This window comes from Colossoma macropomum, unplaced genomic scaffold (genome assembly GCF_904425465.1).
Source record: "Colossoma macropomum unplaced genomic scaffold, Colossoma_macropomum, whole genome shotgun sequence".
NCBI lineage: Eukaryota > Metazoa > Chordata > Actinopteri > Characiformes > Serrasalmidae > Colossoma > Colossoma macropomum.
In genome coordinates, this window is record NW_023494802.1 from 30,542,422 (window position 1) to 30,559,540 (window position 17,119).

The 17,119-nt window shown below is 40.9% G+C and overlaps 1 protein-coding gene across 1 annotated transcript; it reads left to right on the forward strand.

Moving 5' to 3' along the window:
* The first annotated feature begins 388 nt into the window (after positions 1 to 388).
* Positions 389 to 16,633, forward strand: rabggta (Rab geranylgeranyltransferase subunit alpha). The gene is made up of 17 exons (XM_036591939.1): positions 389 to 3,574; positions 3,999 to 4,028; positions 4,997 to 5,107; positions 5,523 to 5,647; positions 6,294 to 6,481; positions 6,828 to 7,094; positions 8,234 to 8,317; positions 8,412 to 8,494; positions 9,572 to 9,667; positions 10,017 to 10,122; positions 10,841 to 10,892; positions 11,467 to 11,555; positions 12,993 to 13,081; positions 13,352 to 13,468; positions 13,555 to 13,668; positions 14,587 to 14,674; positions 15,670 to 16,633. Exons 2-17 carry the CDS (start codon positions 4,026 to 4,028, stop codon positions 15,816 to 15,818), a joined length of 1,761 nt encoding a protein of 586 aa, XP_036447832.1. The 5' UTR covers positions 389 to 3,574; positions 3,999 to 4,025; the 3' UTR covers positions 15,819 to 16,633.
* The last annotated feature ends 486 nt before the right edge of the window (positions 16,634 to 17,119 follow it).

The window sequence follows — 17,119 nt, forward strand, 5'->3', positions numbered from 1 at the left end:
ACTGTGGAATATTTAGTAGTGAGGAAATTTCACAACTGGACTTGTTGCACAGGTGGCATCCTATCACGGTACCACGCTGGAATTCACTGACCTCCTGAGAGCGACACATTTATTCACAAATGTGTGTGGAAGCAGTCTGCAGGCCTAGGTGCTTGGTTTTATACACCTGTGGCCATGGACGTGATTGGAACGCCTGAATTCAATGATTTGGATGGGTGAGTGAATACTTTTGGCAATATAGTGTATATTAACTTCTTTACACTGAGAAAATCAACAAAATGTTTTTGACCAGGTGCCTTTTTTTTATTTATTTTAACCAGTTCAACTAAAAAAAACTGTAGTTTTGTATTGTTCCTGTGGGGTAGTAGAGTATTGAGTACTTTCAGTATGATAGCCTACTTTTAGATGCTCATTTTACATGAAGGTCTTCAATTAAAAAAAATGTTGAAGCTTTACTGTTAAGGTTTCAGCACCGGTGTCAGTATCAGAAAAGAAAAGGTGGTATTTTGCCATCTCTAGTACAGATATTTGGTATTTGTCAGCCATGATTGATTTACCTGCCGCTTGTAATTGTGGAAGTGTTCACCCTAATCCTTCGGCCCCTGTGCAGTGGTTACACAGCAGTTGACAGGAGCCCACAAAGAAAATGGTGCAAATATTTGCGTTGCCTCCCATGAGGGTTTATAACTGATCAACTGGAATATCTGGCATGAAACATGGAACATATCAAGAGATTAATACATAAAATCCTAATCCTTTTCAATCCTCAAACATTTTGAAACAAGCCTACACACCTGTAACAAGATTCCTTTCTTTTTCTACTGCAGTACATGTTCCAGAATGTTTTGCCTGTCTTTCATGACCTGTTAGCTAACAGAGCAAGAGTGCCTTCTCAATAGACAGCACATAAAAGATGGTGTTGTGTTTGCTGTATCACATGACAGGAGCTCTGGTCCTGGGAGTTCTACAGCGGGTGGACACCAGCGCACAAGAAAGGCCTGTGTAAAATAATCCGGAAAAATGCGCCCTTATTCTCACACACATAAAATATAGGCCATTTCTCTTTTTGTGTGTGTGTGTGTACACCTTGTACGTGTTGCCTGGGTGTGATTTCATGCTTGAATGCAGTTTGTATACATTGACCTGTTTCTGAGTGATTTATAGAGAACTTAATGAGGTCACTGCACCTATGGATAAGATAGCATCAGTGACCAGATTTGAGCAAAAGGAGAAATGCTTGCGCACCACCTAGCATTCAAACGGAGTCCTACAGCGATGCATATAACAGTCTGACAAAACGTTAAAGGGTCCATGTCCCGTAATTTTACTTTTTACTGGATTGTTTCCACTAATGACGCATGTACTGCTTGTGTCCATTTTCCAGCCTCTCTTTATACCTCAGAACTAAACAAGCTGTTTTTTGTTACTGTGCCTTTAAGACTAATATATGTAAACGAGATCTGTGTTGATTAGCAGCTCTGAATTGTCTATTGTTCAAAACGCAGGCTAGGCTGAAACACTACTAATAGCTTGAGTGGCAGAGCTAAACTGCTATAGGCTGAACAGATGGACACTCGATTTTTGTGACCTCATAAAAATAATGAATTCATAATGGTGTGTTTACAGCTTAATTTCCATATATAGACCATATAGACTGGGGAGTGGATTGTACATTTTGAAGCTTTAACAGTCTACATTTTACATTGATATTTCAAAAAATGCGGGGAAATTCAGTTTTCCATGAAAGTGGCTCTCAAAAGGCACTGATTCCATTGTTCATAGAAATATGAATACACAAAATACATTACATACTAAACATGCACACCATATTCTGTATTCGAAATATAAATGCATACTGTGTAATAATGCTTAGTACATTTTATAGCTGCATACTATGTACTACAGAAGCATACTACATACTAATGATGCATGCCATGTGCTACGTAATAATGCATACTACAAACTACAGAAGCATACTGCCTGCTATGTAGTAATGCATACTGCTTTTATAAATGCATACTTCATGCTAGATACATACTACATACTATGTAGTAATAGTACAGAAGCAAACATACTGTGTAATAATGCATACTACATTTTATAGATGCATACAACATACTACAAGTTCATACTTGATATTGCATAATATACATAGTAATACTGTTATAATACATATTAAAAATGAATACTGTGTGCTATGTTATATGATAGGAAAGAAGAAAACAAGTGAACTGTTTATTCCGAAGTGAGGGGATAAACAAGTAGAATACACAGGGTACGGTGAATGAAGAAATGAGTGCACACAATAGGGTGTAGTGTGTGAGAAAGCAAGTGAATGTAGTAAGGAAGAAAACAAGTGTACTATGCATGGCATAGAAAGTGAAGAAACAAGTAAACTATTGCAAATACAGCTGTTCTTCGTTTACTACTTCTGATGGACGAAGCTGTAAGCCAAGGGCAAATGCATTTAGGCCACAGTGAGGAAATGAATGAACCACAGGGTGTAGAGAGTAAGAAGACAAGCAAACTATAGAGGGCACAGTGACTGAAGAAGCGAGGTAAACCATATAGGGTGTAGTGACTGAGGAAAGAAGTGAGCAGTCCAAGGTGTATTAGGGGAGGAAATGGGTACCCTACGTAGGGCACAGTGAGTGAAAAGAAAAGTGGACCACTGTGAAGGCAGTCCTGCAATACCCCCAAGAGAAATGCATTTACATTGTGTTGAGTAAATGAGTGAACTATATATGATGCAGTACGGGAGGGAACAAGTGCACTATGTAGGGCATAATGAGTGAAAAAATCCGTGAACTGTGTAGGCCATAGTGAGAAAACGACCATTGCTAAGACAACCTTCCTGCGTCCAAAAGCATACTACCATACTAAATAGTACTCAAGTACTCAGTAGTGCACAACCATTAGTAAGGCATTCATTAGTACAGTATATAGTATAGTATACTCTTAAAAGAGATGGTTCTTCAAGGGCTCTTCAAAGAACCGTTTGCATGCTTAAATGGTTCTTTGCCTGGTGGAATGGCCCTTCAGATTGATGGAGAATGAGCTGTATATATGTATTATATATGTGTTGTATGAAAATGGTTCTGTATAGAACCAAAAAGGGTCTTTCTATTGGTACGATGCCAAACTTATGACAATAGAGGAACCCCTTTTGGTTCTATATAGACATTCTCCATCAATCTGAAGAACCATTTCACCATGCAAAGAACCATTTAAGCATGAAAATCCATGGTTCTAAACAGAACCATTGCCTTTACTAAAGAACCCTTGGAGAACCATGTTTTTAAGAGTGTAGTGGATGTGGATTTGGGCGCAGCCTGTCTGGTTGTCTGCTGTCTCAGTTTGGCCACTAGAGGGAAACAGAGAGGCTTGTTGCCTTCTGGGCTGTGACGCTGTTTAGAGGAGACGGAGAGTGTCTCAGTCTGACACCGCCACAAAACCGTCTTCCAGCTGGTCAAACTGAGGGGTTTACTATCATCTGAGAACGGTGATCGGATAAAGACCCTCACTGTCAGTCAGCCAGTCCGCCGTTTAAACAGGGATCGGCCTCGTTTCTGTCGTAAGTTTCATGATTTCGTGTCAGTTTCCTATTCGCCAGCTTCTTCTTCCAATTTCCCGTTCCACCTTAAACGGTGCAGCGGTTCCAGTCCGGCGCCTGGTGCGTTATGATAACTGCTGCACCTTTTAAGGTGGAACGGGTGAATTCGAAGACGAAGCTGGCGAATAGGAAGCCAACCTCAGCCTCTCAGAGCTGAGCGCCGTGAAACCCTCCGAGTGTGACACGGAGGCGCTGAAAGCTCTGGAAGCTGAGCCGCCGCGCCGGCAGCGCTGACTGTCGGTGAACGGTAAACAGCCCAGTTTCCGCCGTGCTGCTCAGTTTCATTCAGCGAGAGTTCGTAACTGAGCCTGTGGTTGGGTGGGTTCGCGCATGCGCACTGAGCTGTCTGTGCGTGATGTTCATTCATGTTTTGTCCTCCTCACAGGTCTGAGCTCTTCTCCAGCGGTGAGACATGGTGAGTCCGAGTCATTATGGGCTGCTTTCAGGTTTACACCGTTTCGTTTGAGAGGCCAGTATCAAACCAGTGCTCCACTGCCTTCTTCACGCTGTTAAACCCTCTCCTGATAGCACACCTCTTGCATGTGTTATTAAACTTAATTCCACGAATTTACTCACGTATATACCTCTAATGCCCTCTGTACACTTTACATATTTCCTCATGTAGTTGGCTCATTTCTTTCTCTACTACATCCTTTATAGTCTTCTTAACTCCTCCTCTACTACATCCTTTATAGTCTTCTTTATTCCTCCGCTACTACATCCTTTATAGTCTTCTTTATTCCTCCTCTACTACATCCTTTATAGTCTTCTTTATTCCTCCTCTACTACATCCTTTATAGTCTTCTTAATTCCTCCTCTACTACTCCCTATATATTTCACTTGTTTTTTTTTTGCTGTGCCCTGTATAGTTAACTTATTTTCTTGCCTTACTTTGCCCCCCATATAGTTCACTCGTTTCCTCTCCTACTGCTCTGTATATAGTTTGCTAGTTTCCCCCATCATATTGTTCTCCTGTTTTCATCCCTTTTTGCACTCTATGTAGTTCACTTGTTTCCTCATTTACTATGTCCCATATAGTTTGCCCATTTCGTCCCCTGCTACTCCCTAGATAGTTTGCTTGTTTCCTCCTTCATTACAGCCTATATGGTTTTCTTTTTCCCACCCTTACTGCCCCCTATGTACTGTACATAGGTCTTTCATATATGTAGCTGCTTTCACAGTTCATTAGAGTATTTCTTCGCTCACTATGCCCTATGTAGTTATCTTGTTCACTTAAACAGCCTCTTATCTCTCTCTCTCTCTCTCTCTCTCTCTCTCTCTCTCTCTCTCTCTCTCTCTCTCTCTCACTGTCTTTCTATGTTTCTGTCTATCTGTACATCTGTTTGTCTTTTTTCTTACTCTTTCTCATTCGCTCATTCCCAGCACGGACGAGTGAAGGTAAAGTCCACGGCTCAGCAGGAGGAGGAGAAGAGAAAGGAGAGAGAGAAGAAGCTGAAAGTGTACCTGACTGTTCGTGATGCTATTTTCAAAAAGGTCTGTAGTGGAACAGAGATATTTTAATAATCTAAATATTTTGGATTTCACTTAATCAGCAGCACCGAACTCTCATGAGAAGTCTTACTTTCAGGAGACTCTTTGTTTTGCCACTTTTAACCACCGCCTCTTTCCATCAAGGTTTTCTAGGAAGCACTACTTTTTTTTTTCCCTCTCCCCCTTTTTTCACTGACTGTCAGTGTGCTACCTCATCAGCAGTCTCTCAGAATGAACAATAAGGCAGAATTTGTCTCTGTATTCCAGTTATTTTTATTATTGCCCTTGAAATAATTAATAAATTAAATTCAAATTAATATTTATATACAAATGTAATGCAGTGGTTCTTAATGCTTTTGGTTTATATACTTATAAAGCTTATACTTTAACACTATTTCTCTCTCTCTTTCTTTTTTAGAGGAGTGATGGTGAACTGGATGATGAAGCGCTCCAGCTCACGCAGCAGCTCCTGTCCTCTAACCCTGACTTTGCCACTCTGTGGAACTACAGGAGAGAGATCCTGCTGCACCTGGAGACTGTAAAGTAAGAGAACTACAACTCCCAGGTTGCTTTGTGCTCTTTGTGCAGCACTTAGGATACTAGGCGTATTAGATACTTTTAGACCTGTGTTTTATAATCCTGGCGAGACACAGCAGTGCACGGTTTCGAAACGCTGTTTCAGGCAGCTGTGTGATGTAGTTTGATGTCATATCTGATGTTCAGAGTTTGTACTTAGAATTTTAGAACGTTTTTTCAAATCCAAGAAAGTCATGTCTGTATAAGATCCAGATGGACGTTAAGAGGAATTCCACCTTTTTAATTTTAATCACGTAATTCACTCATTGAGATGAAGAGAAAGTCATTCAGAGCGGTTTGATGTGACACGGTTCATTGTAGAGAAGCTTACAGACTCTAATTTCTTTACAGCGGTGGTGATAGGACCAGAGGTCACAATGTCTACAAAACAAATAGACATTTTATTTACTATCCAAAACCGCCAGTGAACCTGCACATGTCCTCTCAGATTTTATGTGTAATATTTATAATGGTAAAAATAGTTACATTAAAATTAAATCTCAAAAAATAAGTTTTCTTTGCAACTGTTTTGGAGGTACTTTTCTTTGGGCAGCGATGGTTTGTTTCTTAATGACTTATGCAGAAATTTAGAAAAATCTCTTTCTTTTTCTAGAGAGGAGGAGGAAATTCAGAAGCTGTATGAGGCGGAGCTGCTCTTCATTGAGTCCTGTTTGAAAATGAACCCAAAGTCTTACGGCAGTTGGCACCACCGTGGCTGGGTGTCTTCCCGCCTTCCACAGCCGGACTGGACCAGAGAACTCAGCCTGTGCGACCGCTGCCTCAGCCTGGACGACCGAAACTGTGAGTGGATAAGCAAAGCTCTGAGATGGCCACATCAGCCTTTATGAGAGCCATTGAGAGAAAGGTAGAGGATAATTGAATGGAGGAAATAAAGAAAAGAAGAAATTGATATACCACCACCTTGGTGACCATATGAGTATATTTATTTTTGTGGGCACATACAGAGACATAAAAGGAGGAGAAGTATCATTTAACTTGCAGAAGTCTGGAGTTATTATTGTAGTTTTGCTTACATTCTGTTTCATCGCTGTGAGAACAAAACTTTGTATCTCCAAAAAAGAGGACATCTCTCTCTCTCTCTCTCTCTCTCTCTCTCTCTCTCTCTCTCTCTCTCTCTCTCTCTCAGTTCACTGTTGGGACTACCGCCGCTTGGTGGTCAAATCCTCTGGTGTTCCTGTGGATCAGGAGCTGCAATTTACGGATCGTCTGATCGGCTCCAACTTCTCTAACTACTCCAGCTGGCACTACCGCAGCACACTGCTGCCTCTACTACACCCGGAACCCGGCTCTGAGCCCACGTCACCCTGCAGAAAACACACCAACACGCACACATCCCCCACCGCCTCGCCTCAGACACACTCACACAGAGTCTGTGAGGAGCAGCTACTCAAGGGTAAGAACTTTATAAACACACAATCAGACCTGCATTGAAGCAAAGACACTACAAAAACAATATATTTAATGTTTGATCTTATCAGCATCATTGTTTTTTTTATAAATACGAGGTCATCCTGAAATGTATGCCTGTAACGTTCCAAAAAATGCATTAAATACCAGCATGCTCCTGTGATGGATATCACACATGGGTTCGGGAATTCTTTGACAAAGTGTTGTCGATAAACAGCATTTGCTGCTGCATCCACAAATGCAAGTTAAGAGCTGAGCTATGCACAGTGGAAGCCATATTTAACAATGTTCAGAAACACCGCCGACTTCTGTGGGCTTAAGCTCATTTGAAATGGACTGACGCACAGTGGAAACATGTATTGTGGTCTGACGAGTTAACCTTTCAGATTGTTTATGGAAATAATAAACAGAATAAGGGAACAAAGAAGTGAATGACCATCCAGATCAAATTCAAAAGCCAGGGTCTGTTATGGTATGGGGTGGCATTAGTGGGTTACTTTAAGTCTGAAAGATATATATATATCCATGTGCTGCTTTCTAAACAACGTCTTTTTCAGGGACATCCATGCTTATTTTAGCATGGCAGCATCAAGCCACGTTCCGCACATGGTACAGCAGCATGTCTGCATAATCAGAGCGTGAAAATGAAAATGTGGCGCATAATGAAGCTCAAAATACGACCCCATACAGTTGCACAGATGAAGACTAACAGAAGACAAGCAAAAATGAATCAGTTGGTGTCTTCAGTCCCCAGATGTTAAGTGGAAAGTAAAAGGAAAGGTGATGCAACACAGTGGTAAACCTGCTCCAGTCCCAACTTTGGGACTCACTTAAGGTGGAAATTAGTACCATACCAAATGTGAACAGGGCCATAGTGTCTGACGCCCAGTAAAATACAGTGTCAATTTATGTCCAGTAGGGGGCAGTCTTGCGCTTCTTGGGTTGACCCTTGGAACAGAGGTTTCTAATCAAGGAGACACATTGCAGACAGCACTGAAATCTAATTTTTAAACAGAGGTGTATCTTAGGCTCCTGACTCTACTGACATTACTGTGTGGTTATTTGTTACATGTCACATGAATTTCCCAGCGACGACTGAATATCACTTTGTCTCTCTCTCTCTAGAGTATGAGCTGGTTCAGAACGCCTTCTTCACTGACCCAAATGACCAGAGTGCCTGGTTCTACTACCGCTGGCTGCTGGGTAGAGGTGAGTTTCTGTATCCGTTCATGTTTACGTCTGTAAATCCCTGGTTTTCTGTGATGTCGTGTTGATCTTCACTGTGTTCTTTTCTCTGCTGCAGCTGAGCGTGAGGAGTTGATTAGCTGTGTGTATGCGAGTCGGGAGGGGGAGAGAGTGGCCGTGGCTTTCTCCAAACCCGTCAACGTACGACACTCCTGCATTTGTATCATTTCAGTTGCAGTGTTTTTTTCTCTCCCTCTCTCTTTTGTTTTTTGTCTTTTTCTTTCTATTTCTTCTGTTCTCCATAGTCTCTCATATTTTTCTCTCTCTCTTTTGTTCTTTCTTTGTTTTTCGTCTGTTACTTAACTCTCTATCTCTCCTTTTTCTGTAGTCTCTCTCTTTTCCACACACTCACACACTCACACTCTCTCTCTCTCTCTCTCTCTCTCTCTCTCTCTCTCTCTCTCTCGCTCATTATTTTTTGTCTGTTAATTTTCTTTGTTTCTTCTGTTTTCCTTAGTCTCTCATATTTTTCTCTCTTTTGTTCTTTCCGTTTTTCGTCTGCTACTTAACTCTATCTCTCCTTTTTCTGTAGTCTCTCTTTTGCGCTCTCTCTCTCTCTCTCTCTCTCTCTCTCTCTCTCTCTCTCTCTCTCTCTCTCTCTCTCTAACAGTTTTTTTCTTAATCTGCTAATTTTCTTTCGCGCTATCTCACTATCTCTATGCTCTCGTTTTTCTCTTTCATGCTCTCTCTCTTTCAATTTTTTTCCATGTCTTTCTTTCTCTCTTCTCTCTCTCTCTTTTTAGCACGTTAGTTTTTCTCCCTCTCTCTTCTCTCTCCTCTTGCACTCTTTCTTTTTTTTTGTCTGCTAATTTTTTCTCTGTCTCTAATGTTCTCAGTATTCTCTCTGTTTTCTTTTTCTCTCCATCTCTCCTTTTCTCTGTATTCTCTCTTTCTTGCATGCACTCTCTCGCACTCTCTGTCTGTCACTGTTGTTTTTAATCTGTTAATTTTCTTTTGCGCTGTCTCCCATTATCTCTCTACTCTCCATTTTCTCTTTCGTGCTCCCTCTCTCTCTCTCTCTCTCTCTCTCTCTCTCTCTCTCTCTCTCTTTAATCTGCTAATTTTCTTTCTTTCTATCTTTCTTTATATCTATCTTTTGTCTTTTTCTTTCTTTCTCTTTCTTTCTCTCTTTTTAATATGTTCATTTTCTTTTTATCTCCCCTTATGTGTCTATTTTCTCTCTCTCTCTCTCTCTCTCTCTCTTTCTCTCTCTCTCAGGCTCTGGCTGAGGGTCTGATGTTGGTGTTAGATGGTCAGCAGCAGCAGGTTGAGTGGAGGAGTGCTCATCCTCGCTTCCGCCACAGTCCTGTCTGGGTATATACTTACACTACACTGACACTGATGATGGCACATCAGTTCATACACACAGTACAGCAGCCAGGTTTCCATCGACTTTATTCACAATTTGCAAGTCATAAAATGAAAATGCCTTACTGCTCATTTTAGGTATATCTTTTTAGGTCTGTCTTTTACTTGGTGACATTTATGGCAAATTAAACTATGTCGCATTAGTTTTCATAGATTGTCGTACATGTCAAAGAAACATTTTGTGTAAGAAATAGCCCAAAACGGAATTTGCCTCCTGTGGGTTACTAATCAATCACTACTAATCACTCATTTTAGCAATACTGTGTGTAAGCTTTTAAATCTCTCTCTCTCTCAGCTGTGTGAACTTCCTCCTGGCTCTATCAGCGACATCAACAACGAGCACAACCTGACGGTGCACTGGATGGAGAAGCACACACACAGAGACTGCGCTCTCTATACAGGTGTGTGTACAGGCTAAGATAATACCCCACTCCCATCCCCACCAGCTGCTACATTTAATTCAGTGGTCTCTATTCGTCTGTCTCATGTTGACGTGACTGTATGACTGCGCAGCCATTTTGGTGACCGGGAGAATCAACGTACATTCTGTGTGCTGTACAGTTTAATGTGAGAAAGGCCACCAGAAAACAGAAATTGAATGGTTTGCTCTATTTCTGTGTAAGCTAGCCGACATGACAATGTGTAGTTTCTTCAGTGCGATCACTGATATTAACATTTACCGTGCAAAAGCCAACCCACACCAGTTTAATGTAATTTATCAATACTTTCACATTTCCTGTTTCTATACAGCTGTTTTTCTTCTTTAAATCTGTGCTGCTTGCCCATACAGTGCTGAAGCAGCAGGTGTCAGTAGCTACCTTTAATAATGTCCAGTCTGTACTCATTAAATGTCTGTTCTTAGCTGACGATCTTATCTATGTTGATTTGAATTGGGATGTTGTTGTCGTGAAGGGAGTTGTGTGAACGTGTTGTTAGGGGTGTAACAGTACAGTCACATTCATCTTAATGTATGAATAGAGAATTCCAGTATCCTGTGTATGTGTGTGTGTGTGTGTGTGTGTGTGTGTGTGTGGACCAGCATGTTTACAAATGCAATCTGTTCAAATAATTTTGGATTCATATGTACCATCTAAGCTCTGACATAATGCTTAATTTCAGGTCGGCTTGAGAGCTGGTGCCGGGACTCTGCCACAGACCAGGAGCTTTTCAGGTGTGTGTGTGTGTGTGCATTTTTTGGGCTCCTCAGTAACCATCAGAACTAAGAACTAAACAAAATCAAACTACTGCAGAACAAGCTGCCATTAGTATACTGATTGGGATGGTCTCTGAACAAACAACGCAGTGATTAGGACCAATCACAGTCAGGGGGAGGTCTCAGAACAAATGAGCTGGTGGTTAGGACCAATCACAGAAATGTGGGGGCCCTAGAAGAAAGAAGGTTTTTTTTTTTTAATTGGTTCTTAGGACCAATCACAGTCTCCAAACAAATGACACGGTGATTAGGACCAATCACAGTCAAAGGAAGGTGTGTGAATGAATTGCATGATGATCAGGACCATTCACAGTCAGTGGGAGGTATCAGGACAAGTGATACAATGATTAGAAGTTCTGTTCAGCAGCACTGCGCCATACGAACTTGAACTACCTTGTTGTGTTTTTTTGGCCAAGAAGACATTGTTTCGCTTTTTAGAACGTCATTTTCGTTTGGCGTATATTGAAGGTTTACATGTGCAAATAATGTGTGTGTGTGTGTGTGTGTGTGTGTGTGTGTGTGTGCTTGATAGGAGTGAACTGTCTGTAGAGAAGACGTCGGTTCTGCAGTCTGAACTCCAGTCATGTACTCAGCTCCTGGAACTGGAGCCTCAGAACAAATGTGAGTCTCGGTGCACTGTAAGTGCATTATGATATGATTTGATCAGTATTCCTTTGTAAAATAACAGTTCCTGAGCCACATTCAAAGGTGATACAATCATGTTTTTCTGAATCACAATCATGTTTTGTCCTTCGTGAGCGAGGCCTGCCACTTTGCCAAAAATGCATCAGCAAAGAGTCCAACAGTTTCACAGTACTTTTCCAAAGACTTTAGATATTTCACTCTCATCAAAACGTTCATCAGAAGGTTTGGGAAATCCAGAGAAATCTGTGTGTAAAAAGCAAGGCCAAAAATAATAGTGAATGTCCATGACCTTTGATCCCACATATGGCACCGGATAAAAAAAACTGGCATGCTTCTGTGATGGATATTACTGCATGGGCTCGGCAGTACTCTGACAAACAGTTGTCAGTCGTGACTCTCCATTACAGCATCCACAAATCCAAATTAAGATCACATGAACCGTGGAATCAATCTGTCAACAACATCCAAAAACGCCGCTGACTTCTCTGGGCTCAAGCTCATCTGAAATGGACTGATGAACAGTGGAAACATGTATTGTGGTCTGTGAGTCAACCTTTCAGACTGTTTAGGGAAATAATGGACATTGTGATCTCTGGGCCAAAGAACAAAAGGACCATTCAGATTGTTACCAGCATAAAGTTTAAAAGCCAGCATCTGTCATAGTCTGGGCAGGTATTAGTGAGTAACTTGAAGGCACCATTAACGCTGAACGTATTTTGGAGCAACAAATGCCTTCTAGACATCATCTTTTTCAGGGACGTCCATGCTTTTTTCAACATGACTACACCAAGCCATATTCTGCATGTGTTACAACAGCATGACTGCATAGGGAGTGTGGGTGCTAAACTGGTCTGCCTGCAGTCCAGACCTGTTTCCTGTTGAAAATGTGTGGTGCAATATTAAGCTTAAAATCCAACAACCAGGGCCTGTATGGTTGCACAGCTGAAGGCTTGTGTAACTGAAGAATGGCAAAAAATTCTACTTTAAAAACTGGATCAGTTGGTGTCATCAGTCCTAAAACAGTTGTTAAGTGCTGTTAAAAGGAAAGGTGATGTAACACAGGGGTAAACATGCTCCTGTACCAACTTTTTTGGTACATGTTGCTGGCATCAAATTCAAAATGAGCATATAATTACAAAATAAAATCTTGTTTTCAGTTTAATACAAGTCAAACAGAATTTACCAATCACTGCTTTCTGTTTTTAGTAGCATTAGTATGTTTAGTAACATACTGTGCCAACTTTTTTGGAATTGGGTTTGTACATTAAAAAAAAAGCTCATAAGGAAATGATGTATGTGGAAAATTGGCCGAAACTTTACACTTTTGTTGGGCCTTATTAGGCCTTCTGTTAATGAACTTAATATTCTTTCTTTCTTTCTTTCTTTCTTTCTTTCTTTCTTTCTTTCTTTCAGGGTGTGTGTTGACTATAATCCTCCTGATGAGAGCTCTGGATCCTTTGGGTCACGAGAAAGAAACACTTGCTCATTTTCAGACGCTGAAGGTTAATAAATCTTTTATATGATACAATCAACTGCTCAGACAGTTCACAGCTTTTGATCATATTTTTACTGGTTTAAATCAGGGTGGGAAGGAAATGACATTGTACATCACTGATTGAATAATAACATGGATATACGTTGAATGAATAGACTCTAATGTTTACTACATGATGTACACAGTAAAAAAGTGTTCTATCTAGTCGTCTGTACCCCATTTTCAGCATTACTGTAGCTCTCATTTTCAATATTTTGTATTTGTCTCTCGCTGTCAGGAGGTGGACCCCATGCGCAGCTCCTACTACAGTGATCTCTGCAGTAAGTTTATGATCGAGAACACTATTCTGAAAATGGAGTACGCAGAAGTGCGAGTCTTCAGTCTCTCTGACAAGGTATGTAATGCATATAGAATTATTTTGGGTATCTTATGGAACTTGAACTCTTTTCTCAATTTGACTTTTTCTCTTTTTGCCAAAAGAACCTGAGCACCCTTTGCCACCTGGATCAGCTGCTATTGGTCACTCATATCAATCTGTCCTCCAATCAGCTTGTGGCGCTGCCGACCCAGTTTGCCATGCTGCACTGTCTCGAGGTAAAGTCTTTTCATTATTAGTGGACTGATAAGAATGATTTTCAACATTAATGCGATACACAATACACAAGACATTTTCACGATACACCATATTTATCACAATATTTTGGTTTTCAAAGGATTGGAATGGACAAAATACATGCAGCAAGGTGTTATAAGTTGGATCTGCTGAGATTTTAAGCAGCGTCATGCAAAATGATTTTCCTTTTTTTTTCTTTTGAATTGTTTTGATAATTTACATCAAACAGAGCGTGTCATCATAACGTCTAAAGAGGCGGGAAATAACAATATATAAATATAATTGACTCATCAAACCACTGACGCACATCTTTTCTCTGTCCTCTCCTTCTGGATAAACCTTATGCAAATGAGTCCAACCACATTATTGATGGTCGGCGCAGTAACTGATGGTGTCACGCCCTCAGTCACATGGTGAGATTTAACGCACTGGAGGGACATATAACTGTTATTCAAAATCATCATTATTACATTAGATGATTTGTTTAAGTTTAAAAACAGTATTAGGCTGCTAAAACAGTGCATGGCTACTGTGGGTTTTGAAAATATATAAATATAAAAATACAAACACGCACTCGCAATCCTTAAATCTCAGGCTCCCGCAACACCTTCTGCAAGAAGCACACGCGAGTCTTTGCTATACTCAAAATATTGAAAAACCTTCGTTTTTTTGTTGCTTTTTCTGTTACTGTTTTTAGCTGTTGCAGTTAAACAGTTTGGGGACAGTTGGGGTGCTGCAGCCCCTCAGCACCCCTCCGTGGTGTAATTTGTCACAATAATAATAACACCTTGTCATGTCGCTCACCTCAATCCCTTTGTCAGTATTTGTTTGTTCCTTTCTTTTCATCTCCATTGCTCTGTGTCCTTCACCATTTATGCCTCTCTGTTGGACACGCCTAGGTTCTGGAGGCTGATGATAATGCCATAGAGAATCTGGAGGGACTGTACCATCTGCCCAAACTAGAAGAAGTGTCTTTGAAAAATAATCGTATCCTTTATGTAGTGACTTCATCCTGGTTAATGCCTGCTGCTCCTTAAACAGCGTGGGGTGCCTTTCACTCCCTTTTTATTGTGTTGCTGTGACACTGTGACAGTGTTTTGTCCAGACCTGACCTGACTGATCTTGGATTGCAAGTCCTGTGGAACACGTGGCCTGGCTGGTCATATAATACCAACATTAAGACTAAGATTAGTTGAGTCAGATTTGTTAATTGTTCATTGGAATGAAAGCTTGGACCACACCAGCTTGGACCACACCAGCTCTTGGTTTTGGTTGAACTGTCGGCACATACAGTGTATGCAGTTATGAAAGGGGCTCATAGCACTTCATTTTTCAATGAGGCTAGTTTATAAAAAATCTAATTTTCACGGTCCCCCCCCCAGCCCAAATGCAGTCGATCAGCCAAGATGTTTGGTGTCTGTAGCTAAGAAGAAATGGAAGTTTATATCCACCAATTAGCATTGTGCAAACTGCATTTCTCAATCATCACACACTCATCTCAAATTGTGTTGTCAGGTAATCTCAAACAGTTACTACTTATTAGCCATGGTTTGAAAAGATGTGGTTGCCCCTTCAAGGGAGCACATGCTAGCCTTCACCCTCCTAGCTTGGTTTCTGTGTGTGATCAGGGGGACCTAACTAGCAGCTGGAATTGGACACGACTAAATTTGGGTGAGAACACTGGATAAAAGTCCATAAAAAACTCTTTAAAGAATGGATTCTAATCTGGGATCAGGCCATTGTCATGAATCTTCTAGCTCATTACTCTTACCCTGACAGCTTCAGATAATAAACCACCTCATCAGCACTGTGTTACACAAGACACTTACAGCCAAGGAGCGTATTTGTTGCCCTGGATCTTTTTAAGATTAGTACAGGCAGAACAAAGTGAGACCTCTGATGAATCTCTGTTTTGGTTGGATGATGTTCCAGTGAAAATGGTTTCTTGATGTAAAAAGGTTCTTTCTTAACGCTGTATTCAGAAATCTCAAAGCTCTCTGATCTGGAGCCCCTGGCGTCCTGTCCCAAGCTCACCAGACTCGATCTCCGTGGCAACCCGGTCACCAAAACTGCCAATATCCAGGCAGAACTAATCCAGCTGCTGCCATCAGTTACTGACCTCCTGCTTTGATAGAAATAAGGACATCAGCAGTGTGTGTGTGTGTGTGTCTGGGTTTGTGTGTGTGCGTGTGTGTGTAAGAGAGAGAAAGAGAGAGAGAAAAAGAGGATGTTTGTTCACTGTTTCTTCCTAAAGTGTAGACTCATCAGTAATAACACTGGTTTTAGTACTGTACACCCGCACTGGACTGAAAGAGACTTCAGAACATCCTTCTGTATGTATGTATGCATGTATGTACACTACATGTCTAAGAGTTTGTGGACACCCATTCTTCTTATTTTTGGTTTCGGCTGCATTAAGGTCACTACTGCTGACACAGGGGTTCAATTGTGCACACACATCTTGCATAATCTCCATAGAAAAAGCACTGAGGATAGAATGGGACACTCTGGAGCAGCCTCACATGAGCCAAAAGTCACCAAACCCATTGCTGGGTGTGGGCTAGAAGGGTATAAAGCCCCCCAGCGCTGGCCTGTGAAGCAGTAGAAGTGGTTTGAGTTGGAGTGGTCTTTGAGATCCAGAACTGATCACCCAACATCAGTGTCTGACCTCATCTGCTTTTGTGGCTTAATGCAATCCAGTCCTCACAGCAATGTTCCAGCATCTAGTGTAAAGCCTCCCCAGAACAGTGCAGGCTGTTACTGCAGCAAAGAGGGGCAAACTCTCTATTAATTCTCTTGATTTCGGAAGAAACATTGGATGAACAGGTGTCCACACACTTTTGGCTGTATAGTGTATGTGTGTCTTAAAGTGTGTAAATATGTTTGTTTTAGTGTTTAAGTGTCAGAAATCTAACTGCATGCTGATATAAAGAGGATTTAAATGCATTGCCTTCTGTGTTTATTTTTGTGAGTCTTAAGTAGCTTTTCATTTAAACTGCAGAGTTTATAGTTCAACATGATAGTTTGATGAAAGGAGAAAGTTTACATCTTTTCCACCTTCCCCAAATGAGTTGGTGTCTCCAAGCCCCATGTGTGGAGAACGAAGTTCACTTCTTTAAACAGTTAGGGATGCACCGATATAATAAATGTGGTTTGATGCTAATATCCAACCTTTTTCCTGTACATACTGATGCTGGTAATATAAATGCAGTAACATCAGATGTGCACGTTTGACCTGTCAAGCCAACATCTACAGGCTAAAGCTTATAGCGAATTCAAGTAAAACTAGGTTAAAAAGTAATCTGCAGTTACAGGCACCCTATTCTGATCTAATAGGTTATAAAACAATTTAAGAATAGAATAAACACAACATTATTAACAAGAATGTCATATTTCCTGATGCGTATATGGTAAATTACTTTCTTGCCTCTT

Excerpts from the sequence above, each read along its gene's own strand:
- rabggta (XM_036591939.1), top strand. Across the intron at positions 6,482-6,827 it reads CAGCCTGGACGACCGAAACT|TTCACTGTTGGGACTACCGC; the intron begins GTGAGTGGATAA and ends TCTCTCTCTCAG. Across the intron at positions 9,668-10,016 it reads TCCGCCACAGTCCTGTCTGG|CTGTGTGAACTTCCTCCTGG; the intron begins GTATATACTTAC and ends TCTCTCTCTCAG.